We start from the raw sequence: 11,082 nt of genomic DNA on the forward strand, positions 1-11,082 counted from the left end.
AATACTTACTCCTTTTAATGTTATAAAAATTAATGATGATGGAGCATGTTTATTTTCTTCTTTGTCTTTACTGGCTTACGGTAATGTATTAATGCCTAATAAAATGAGAAATATTATTGTTTCTCATGTCATTAACAACTGGGATAGATTGAAATCTTAAACTGTTATGTCATCTGGCGAGAATTATGATTCAGTAGGTTTATACTTTACCGAAATGTCAAAACGAAACACATATGGATCTATTTGTGAAATTATGGCAGCCGCAGAGATATTTCCATATCGGTTTGAAGTGTATCAAGGTGATTGCATTATAGCTTCCGTTGGTGAAGCAATTCGATGTGTAAAAAGGTTACGTTTTACGGGGCATGATAATAATGGTCACTACGATGTTTATCTTTCGGTGCTTGCATCAAAAATTACAGGTAATAACTATATAAGTGGGGGTAGTGTAAAACAAAATGGAGAAAATGTGTCATTTTCGGTGCCTAAAAATCAAGAAAATGTGTCAATGAGTTTTTTATCGTATAAATTAATTCCTAACGTTGCTTCATCGTGTTTAAATTTAAATAGTGATAATTATGATAAACAAAGTGATGAAAATGTATCATTTTTAGTGCCTCAAACTCAAGAAAATATATTAGCGGAAGTTTTACTACCTCAATTAATTCCTAACGTTGAATTACAAAGTTCAAGTGAATCAGTTATTAATGATGTGAATCTCCTTCAATCAAATGGGAGAAAAAAAAGGAGGAAAAGAGTCAACTATACAATTAGAAAGAGACAATTGCGACAAGCCACTTTAAATTACACTCATTGCAATTCTGATGTACATAGAAAGGCGACAAAAAAATACGCTTCTAATAACCCTCATGTTAGTCGTGCAGCTACAACTAAGTACAACGAGAAACGATTACAAATTAAATTAATGTCTTGGACTTTGAAAGCTTTATCTGGCCTTAGTTATGAACCGAGTATTGACTATCAAAATGATAAAATTGTAAATCTTGGGCATCGATTACCCTGTTCTTGGTGTCGTGCTTTGAAATGGAAGGATGAGGCTGAAGGAATGTGCTGTAGTGGTGGTAAAATTCAGCTTCCTACTCTTCAACGCTACCCAGAACCTTTATATAGTCTTTTAACTTATCAGCACCCAATCTCAGAACATTTTCTTTCTTCTCTTCGAAAGTATAATGGGTGCTTTCAGATGACGTCTTTTGGATCAAAAGAGGTAAAGGAGGGTAGTTTTATGCCAACATTTAAAGTGCAGGGACAAGTCTACCATAGGATAGGAAGCCTTATGGTAGAAAATAATCAACAACCATCATTTCTCCAAATATACTTTGTTGGTGATGATAATCGTGAAAGAGAAATTCGTTGTGGGATCTGTCCTGGTATTAAGCCAGAGTTAATTCACCAACTTCAAAATTTGCTTCATGAACACGATCAATACATTAAAGATTTTAAGGTTGCTATTGAATCAGTTCCTAAGGATCAGAAAGAGTTTCAGGTTATAATTAATGCTGATAAAAAGCCTCCGGGTGAACATCGAGGTCGTTTCAATGCTCAAATGGCTAAAGAAGTAGCAGTTATCATCGTTGGACAAAATTTTGAAAAGAGAGATATCATCCTGAACAGCAGAGACGATAAGTTAAAGCGAATCAGTGAAATCCATCGCGCGTATGATACTTTACAATATCCTCTGATGTTCTGTCGTGGAGACGATGGCTATCACATTAATATTCCTAAGCGTGATGAAAAAACTAAGCGTCCTCTAAATAAGACCGTGTCAGCTTCTGAGTTTTACAGTTATAGAATAATGGAGCGTAATGGAGAAGAAAATCATTTACTTTTATTTCGCACTCTATTGAATCATTTTTTGGTTGATATGTATGCGAAAATTGAAACTGAACGACTTAATTGGATTCGTAACCATCAAACAAACTTACGAAGTGAAGAATACGTTCACCTTAAAGACGCTTTAACGAAAACCGACGGTCAGATAACAGAAATAGGTAAAATGGTTGTGCTGCCATCTTTTTTTACTGGTGGGCCACGATACATGCATGAACGAACTCAAGATGCTATGACTTATGTACGTCATTTCGGACGTCCAGACTTATTTATTACGTTCACTTGCAATCCAAAATGGAAAGAAATTGAAGAGCTTTTAGTTCAAGGCCAAAAATCTCACGATAGACATGACTTAATAGTAAGAATTTTTCACGTGAAAACTAAGCATATGATGAATCTTCTGACAAAAGGTTGCATTTTTGGCAAAACGAAGTGTCATATGTATACTGTGGAATGGCAGAAACGTGGACTTCCTCACATTCATATCCTTCTGTGGTTAGAAGAAAAGCTGAGACCAGAATCTATTGATAAGGTAATTAGTGCTGAACTGCCTAATCAAGATCAAGATCAAGAACTATATGAAATAATAACAACAAATATGATTCACGGTCCATGTGGTTCTTTTAATAGAAATTCTCCCTGTATGGTGGATGGTTCATGCACGAAAAAATATCCAAAACATTTAATAAAGGAAACCCAATTAGGAGAAGATGGATATCCTAAATATCGTCGGCGATCTCCTGAAGATAGTGGAGTAACAACAATAATAAATGAAATTAATATAGACAATCGATGGGTGGTACCGTATAACCCTGTCCTGTGTCGTACATTCAAAGCTCATATAAATGTTGAAGTTTGCAACTCAGTGAAATCAATTAAATATATTTGTAAGTATATAAATAAGGGATCTGATCAAGCAGCATTCACTGTTGGAGATCTTGATGAAGTGGCAAAGTATGAAGCAGGACGATACATTAGCACTTCTGAGGCAGTTTGGCGAATACTGAGTTTTCCTATCCACGAGAGATTCCCTCCAGTTATGCATCTTGCTGTACATTTAGAAAATGGTCAACGAGTTTTTTTTAATGAAAATAATATACTCAATCAGATCAACAATTCCAAAACAACACTTATGGCTTTTTTTGAACTCTGTAAAGTGGACAATTTTGCGAAAAAATTATTATATTGTGAAGTTCCAGCTTATTATGTCTGGAGAAAACACCAGTTTCACAGAAGAAAACAAGGAAAAATTGTGCCAGGTTATTTAGGTATAAGAAAAGATCATGTTATAGGCAGAGTGTATACTGTCCATCCTACCAATACTGAATGTTATTACCTCCGTCTTCTTTTGCATGAAGTTCGCGGTCCAGAGTCATTTACGGCTTTAAGAACTATAAAAGAAGTAATCTATCTTACATTTCAAGAAGCTTGCAGAGTAATGGGATTGCTCGAAGACGATGCTCATTGGGATCAAACTTTAGCAGAAGTCTCAATTTCTGATTCATCTTACAAAATACGTGAATTGTTTGCTATTATGTTAGTTTTTTGCCAAGTTGGAGATCCGATTAAATTATGGGATAAATATCGAGATAATTTCACGGACGATATTAAAAGACGAATGAGTAGGAATCGCGAAAACTCTGAGTTAGATGTTGATATTGTTTACAATCAATGTTTGATTAATCTTGAAGATATGGTCATTGCTATGTCAGGTAAGACTCTTTTACAATTTGGTCTCACTTCACCATCTCGAGAACAAGAATCTGGTATTATTAATCAACAATATTTAAATAAATTAGCTTATGACACTGATAAGTTAACCGAAGAAGTGATAAAAAGTGTTCCGATACTGAATAAAGAACAGAAAGAAGCATATGAATCTACATTGAATAGTGTCGTTTCTGATTCTGGACGATTGTTCTTCCTTGATGCTTCTGGTGAAACGGGAAAAACATTCTTGATTAATTTGTTGCTTGCGAAAATTAGAAGTGAAAAAAGTATTGCTATTGCTGTTGCTTCTTCAGGAATTGCGGCTTCTTTAATTGACGGAGGCAAAACAGCTCACTCGACATTTAAATTACCTCTTGAAATGAATCATTCTGATAATATTCGATGCAATATTTCTAAGCAGAGTTGTATGTCTCACGTTATCAGAGAAGCGAAACTGATAGTATGGGATGAATGCACTATGGCTCACAAAAATGCTATTGAAGCTCTCAACAGAACTCTTAAGGATATAAGAAATAGTGACCGAATAATAGGTGGAATAATTGTTGTTTTAGCTGGTGACTTCAGACAAACTATACCTGTTGTACCACGAGGTACACGTGCAGATGAAGTCAAAGCCTGTCTCAAATCCTCAGTTTTATGGCCTCATGTTAACGTACTGTCTTTGAAAATTAATATGCGCGTTCATATACAACATGATTTGAGAGCAGAAGAATTTTCAAAGTTACTCATTGATGATTTAACTACATTAACTGATAAAATATACCCAGATATCAATAAAATTGGAGTTAATTGCTCTTCATGGCTAAAAGAAAGAGCTATTCTGACTCCAACGAATGATTCAGCGAATAGCATTAACAACTATCTTATAGAAAAGCTATCAACTAATCAAATGAAGTATAAATCTATTGATACAGTCGTAGATGTTGATGATGCTGTCCATTATCCTGTCGAGTTCTTACATACACTCAATCCACCCGGAATACCATCTCATATTCTCAATCTTAAAATTAGAGCACCAATAATGTTACTGCGCAATTTAAATCCTCCAAAACTATGTAACGGTACCAGACTACAAGTGAAAAATTTACATAAAAATATTATTGAAGCTACAATTTTAACAGGTAAACATAAAGGAGAAGTCGTATTTATTCCAAGAATTCCTTTGGTTCCATCTGACTACCATTTCAACTTCAAACGTCTACAATTTCCTGTTAGGGTTTGCTATGCTATGACTATCAATAAAGCGCAGGGGCAGAGTTTAAAATTAGCTGGTGTAGATTTGAGACATGATTGTTTTTCTCATGGTCAGTTTTACGTTGCATGCTCAAGAGTCAGTTCACCGGACAACTTGATTATTCTTCAACCAGAAAAAAAGACGAAAAACATTGTTTACAAGGAATTTTTAAGTTTGTAACTGTATAAAACTGTTAATTTTATTTATTGATAAGTATTGAGTGATTGTTATATTTTTGTTCATTATGAGAAATAAATTTTTGTAAAAAGTTAAAACTTAATTTTTTTTTGTTGTGTATGCCTCCTGGGGATCCCGCAACGTTAAATAACGGGGACGCATTCCAATACACAGTACCTCATGGGTGATGCGGGAACCTGTGAGTGACAAATGCATTGACTGGTACTATTTTTCCTGACTAAAAATTTTAAAAATTCACTTCATTTATCGATAAGAAAATATACATTTTGTATTTAATATAAGAAATAAAGATTAAAATTAATAGTGTGCCCAGCGAAGCGGGCGGGTGGCTGCTAGTATATTCATAATTTAATTCTTATCCATTATATAAATTTTTAAACTCATTTTGATATTTCAATCGTAGTTCGTTTGCAAGGTTGAACAATGACTTTTTTTTCAATGACCATTGACATGTTTTATAAGATTTCATAAAAGGTTGATTTTACCCTTTTTTTTTGGTAGACTTATTATTCAGTCTATGGTTGAAAAATTATTGTTTTCAAATAGATACATAAATCTCAACTTGCACCATGATGATAAACATCTCAATTTAGGGTTGATAAGAATTCATGGCTCCTGCACTGCCGAACACTGCATTGAATTAGTGTCGGAAAGGCTGAATATTTTCGGCTTGGTGATGGAAACCGATATTATTGGTATCAATACCGATGGCGCCTCCGTAATGGTAAAAGTTGGAAAACTTTTGCCTTGTTATCAACAATTATGCTACACTCATGGTATCCAGTTGGCTGTGGTGGACGTGCTATACAAGAAGAAACCTCATAAGGAAGTAGAACAAGCCGCAACAGATGAAGGTGATGAATGCGAAGACGATGAAGACTTAGAGACAGAGATGAACGATGGCTTGGCAGTTACAGTAGAACGAACATTAGTGGACTCTGGAGAATTAATTCCACGATACAGCGCACTGCTCATGAAAGTACGCAAAGTTGTAAAAATTTTCAAAAAATCACCCACCAAAGATGATTTATTTTTGCAAAAATATGTTAAGGAAGATAAAGGTAAAGAACTAAGTCTGATTCTTGATTGCCGCACGATATGGAACAGTTTGCTCAGTATGCTGGAACGTTTCTACAACCTAAAAGTTTGCATCGTTAAAGCATTGATAGACGTCGGTTCTGAAATAAAATTTTCCGGCGATGAATGGTCAATAATCAATGAGTTGATTGTCAGTCTACAACCGTTGAAACTGGCTGTAGAAGCTCTTTGCAGAAGAGAGTCCACATTGATAACTGCCGACACAACCCTGAAATTTGTCTTAGACAAGCTAAATAACCAGGGCACTTCCCTGAGCGCCGAGCTAGCTGAAGCACTACGCAACAGAATCGCAGAACGACGCCTCTCCGAAGTTACTGGTACGTTAGTGTACTTGAAAAATCCAAAAAAGTATGAAGAAGCAGTAAAAATACGTGGCTATTTTCCATTGCTGAAAAAGAATGCGATGCGGCAGGAGATAAAAACATTGTTAAAACGAGTAAATAAACAATATATTGTAGAGCCGGTCCAAGAAGATACCATGGAGATAGAAGAAGATCGTATAGATGATGACACAGAACCCGTTAAAATGACTTTAGAGATAGAGCTTGAGATAGAACTTAAAAGAGAGAAGGAGAACTTTAATAAGCAGAAGCCAAGTGGTCAATTAGATTACGAAAAGATCCTGAAAAAAGAAATGAGCGTTTATGAGAGCGAAAGAGTGCGAGGTGGACATTTATCTACGGTTTATGAGTATTTAATGACCTTAAAACCGACCAGTGTAGAGGCCGAAAGGGCATTCTCAGCAGCCGGCTACATATGCAGTTCTGTTCGAAGCAGGTTGGGAGATAAGACTATAGATAAAATTTGTTTTCTAAGGTCTTACTTTTAGAGAATTCAAAAAAAGAAGTAGTCTCTTATCGTCAGACTTTAAACTGCTTAATTATTAAGGATTAACGAGCGGAGAGAAGATTATTTCAAAGCTTTTTTTGCTTGATACAAAAATACTATTAAAAATTAAAATAGTGTTATTATAACGGTCCTTTTTTAAAAGAATGTTAATTAAGTCAATTTTAAAAGAATTTGTGAGACTGATTGCTACTGATTAGCCGTCCTATCATTAAACATAAGCGTAATTAATAAGATAGTGCTTACTTAGAAACATTATCTTAAATTTTATATAAATATAAGGTTATATGTTTGTTATTTAATTTTATGTTAATTATTTTGATCTCAAATTATTAAAAAACCAAAGCAAATTAATATAAGATATCACCAAATGAGTGAAAGATTTCAAAGATTATCGTAAGAAGTACAAATTAATAAAAAAAGTCTTAAAAATTTCGTCTTTTTATTTTCGTTCCACGTTTTGCTGGATCCGCGCTGGATCCAGCTGGATTCAGGTCAATCCAGCAAAAATTCCGCTGGATTGAAAACGCCGCTGGATTGCAATTCCTAATTGGTGGACATGCTGCATATATATATATAATTGCAATTTTAGGACGGTATAAGCCGGTATATTTGTTCAATACCGTTGCCCAGGACATGCCACGTGGAGGCTACCGTAATCCGTAGTATAGTAATAATCGTATTTTTATCTAGTATCGAATGAAATACTTATAATAACATTAATCTATGAAAAGTTTGTATTTATGACGAGTTTATTGCTAAATTTTCTTAACTTAATAATGGAAATACGTTCATTATATACTAAGGATATGTCCCACGCTGCTCCAAAATCTGTAAATTTAAAGTTTAGTTAAAAATCACTTGACGTAATTAAGCGAAAGTATTATTAACAGTAGTAATATTTATAGTACTCTTCTAATATACCTTTTTATAATCTTGAGCCATATTTTTTGTTTTTAATAATCAACTTTTGTCACCTTTCATTAAAAATGAAAACGCTATAAACATATCTATTAATAAATAAATTAAAAATTATACAACAGTCCCTCTTGTGTGTGGATTATTACGTTCATATCTTACCTAACAGAATTCGTACCAAGCCGAATGTATAAATTTATATAGATATACAAACTTGAGTCATTGAAATAAATTTTATCTATAAAAAAAATTTGTAATTAGAAATTATTTTTTTTATAGTGATGTTATAAAAGAATTACTTACTTCTGAATTGTTTATAATATTTGTATTCGATAAATTTGCCAATATTTTCCATCACGAGGATGATCGTTATCTAATAAGTTTGCTAGACTTTTGGGCGAGAGGTATCGAAACAACCTAGCCACGCCTTTACTTGGACACTTCCATGGATAACAATTATTATTGTCAACACAGTGAGAATTGAACATGAGAAAAGATGGACGATCCGTAGGTAGAATTTTAAAAGCCACGGTTTTAGAATGTCCAATAAAAAGAAATCCACAATCGTGAGTTTTGAGTCCACAAATATCGACACAATTATTTATTGTCTTTGTTAAAGAAGTGACAAGATCCGTTGGCGAAAAATTGCCTTCACCGCATTGATCTATATCAATTATTATTTGTTGATTAAAAACAGTAAATGTTTTGATCAATCCTTCAGGTTGAAGGTGGTTACATTCAACTTGATTTTGCACTCGACTATCGGCGTAGTATCGATCACCTTCTCGCAAAATTTGATCCAAAAAATCTCTTGAAATATTTGCCATATCTAATGACAGAGCAGCAATACTAAACGCAGCAATTGCGGTACATTAAGCGTTTCGCCTATCTGGTGGAAACCGGGAATAACCCTGATGGATAGTTGCTGATTGGTATAACAATACACCTTCCAAACTCGTTGATAGTTCGCGATGAAGAGGTTTTACTTTTGCAGAACGCTTTTGCTATGAATGAGTACAAGAAAATTTATCGTTAATATTAAATTTCTTATATGTCAATGAGAAGATTAATATAAGATGATTAATTAATTTTCAACAATCTCGATAATTAACATAATAAGTCAAACTTTTTGCAGATAGTTATGACGTAGACGGAGATAAATTATTTTTCGAAGTTACCTTTGGACACTCGACTGGTTTTGTATTGATTGTGAATCTTGTGGGCGGCAATTTACGAGGTAAAGAGCTCAGCTGTTTCTCACTGATTCACGACTGCAACTCTAGAGATATTATTTCTTGTAGAATCATTTCTCTCATCATTAGCATATCATCTGCAGTAAATGTGAATGCATCATTATTAGCCAAATATCGGGCATACATACATACATACAAAAAGACCACAATCAGTTAAATTGTTTAGCTGAGGTATATCCTGAAAATAATATGAAGAAAGTAGAGTATAACTGCCGTTGATATAAAAAATAACATAATTAGAAATTTAAAAATTACTTCAACATGCTTGGTATTCCAACCAGAGCGATTCCAATGAATCTTCTTCTTGTGTAAATGTTCTGATTCGAGATATAGGAACAGAGTCTAAGACAAGAAAATATTCAAATATAAGTTTCAAATATAAACAGCACTTAGACGGTAATTTTTAAACTTGTGATCCTTACATTTAAACAAGGTTGGTTGTCACAATTCATGCTGTCATAATAAGAAATTTTTTTTTTTTGTGAAAAATCCACTACACATAAAGACTAATGTAATATGTGTGTAGAATGAATTGGTACAAACATAATTTTTTTGGAGAAAATATCAACCTAAAATAAATACTATAAGGTAGCACTTTTAAATCATTACATTATTGAGTAAATTAAAATTACGATTGACAATGTAATAGCATACACGAAGAGAGTTTTTAATTAAGCATTACAGTGCTAGACTGATAATATTCTAAAATCTGCAATAAAATCGTCAGTATGTCGATATAACAATTTTTCGATCGTAAAGAACACTCTAATAATACTTCTCATTAAGAGTCATGCAGAAATAAGTAATATGGCTGCTGAAAGGGTAGAAATCGCCGTGTGATGCCTATCTAAAAATACTAATTATAATTAAACCATAAAATATTTAGCTGTCATTTTCAAAAGGGGTCTTCGCATTAACTATACGAAGATATTAAAAGTAAATTAAGTCGGAAAATTGTATTTTTCGAAAATTATAGTGTTTACTAGCCCATGACTCCTGAGGAATTTAACGCTATAAGTTACTAAAAACAAATATTTTAAAGAAAAATCGTAATTAATCGACTTGCAAAATGTATAAAATCTATTGTTTAATCATTTTTCTTTGTAACAATATATTTTTGTTTGTATTATTTAAGGGTAATTATAAATTTTGAAACAATTTATTATGAAGAACTCGAGTTTTTCTTTTTCAGGCAAATATAGAGCATAGTCTCAGCGCTTCGTGCTCAAGGCAAATCTCCAATAACGCTTATAAATCAAAAATTAGAGCCATCATAAAGCATCCTCAGCGCTTTCGCACTTGAGGTGTGCAATAATCGAGAAACTTATAATTGCTGGCGGTGATAATTGTTTCCATACTTGTTAATTTTTGACATTATCGAGCCACAATTAAAATTATTAACGAATGTGAAAATGTATTGAGTTTCAAATTCTTGTGATTAATCGACTATTATGATATTGGAAAATTAATATTTTTTGTATAAAAACCTTATGGGTCCATTCTTTCACATGGTCATACGATTTCAAAAGTTGGGGATAAAAATGACTATCACATGCGTAATATGACGATCCTTTTTTGCGAACGATTGAACGCAAGTACACATTAATTATCTGAAAAGACAAAAAATTATTTATAGAAAATATAGTCAGAAATACACGAGTCTACAATTGTCTGATCATTCAATAAAGATGATGGTAACAATGTTTTTAAGTCACTAACTCTCAAATCAATACCTAGTTCACATGGGACTAAGGTATCTAATGGTTTATTTAACCAATCCTAAAAAATGAAAATTTATTAAGTTCAATAAAATGTTTAATAAAGTTACTTTTTACGTACCAGAGAAGACGTTAATTTCTCATTCTCGTACGAAGGTTTGGAATTCTGTGAGAAGTTTGTATCGCACGATTCCTCAACAACTTCACAATAATCTCCTATGTTTAACTATACCAA

The 11,082-nt window shown here is 33.2% G+C and overlaps 1 protein-coding gene across 1 annotated transcript; it reads left to right on the forward strand.

Annotated features, from left to right (window-relative positions):
• The first annotated feature begins 214 nt into the window (after nucleotides 1-214).
• Nucleotides 215-4,996, forward strand: LOC128668459 (uncharacterized). Its single transcript, XM_053741527.1, has 2 exons — nucleotides 215-4,172; nucleotides 4,350-4,996. Exons 1-2 carry the CDS (start codon nucleotides 215-217, stop codon nucleotides 4,994-4,996), a joined length of 4,605 nt encoding a protein of 1,534 aa, XP_053597502.1.
• The last annotated feature ends 6,086 nt before the right edge of the window (nucleotides 4,997-11,082 follow it).

Source organism: Microplitis demolitor, chromosome 8, assembly GCF_026212275.2.
Source record: "Microplitis demolitor isolate Queensland-Clemson2020A chromosome 8, iyMicDemo2.1a, whole genome shotgun sequence".
Classification (NCBI taxonomy): domain Eukaryota; kingdom Metazoa; phylum Arthropoda; class Insecta; order Hymenoptera; family Braconidae; genus Microplitis; species Microplitis demolitor.

Bases quoted from the DNA above. Each gene is read 5' to 3' on its own strand.
- LOC128668459 (XM_053741527.1), top strand. From the start codon at position 215: ATGTCAAAACGAAACACATATGGATCTATTTGTGAAATTATGGCAGCC. The intron at 4,173-4,349 runs GTACACGTGCAG...AAATATACCCAG, and splicing joins TATACCTGTTGTACCACGAG to ATATCAATAAAATTGGAGTT.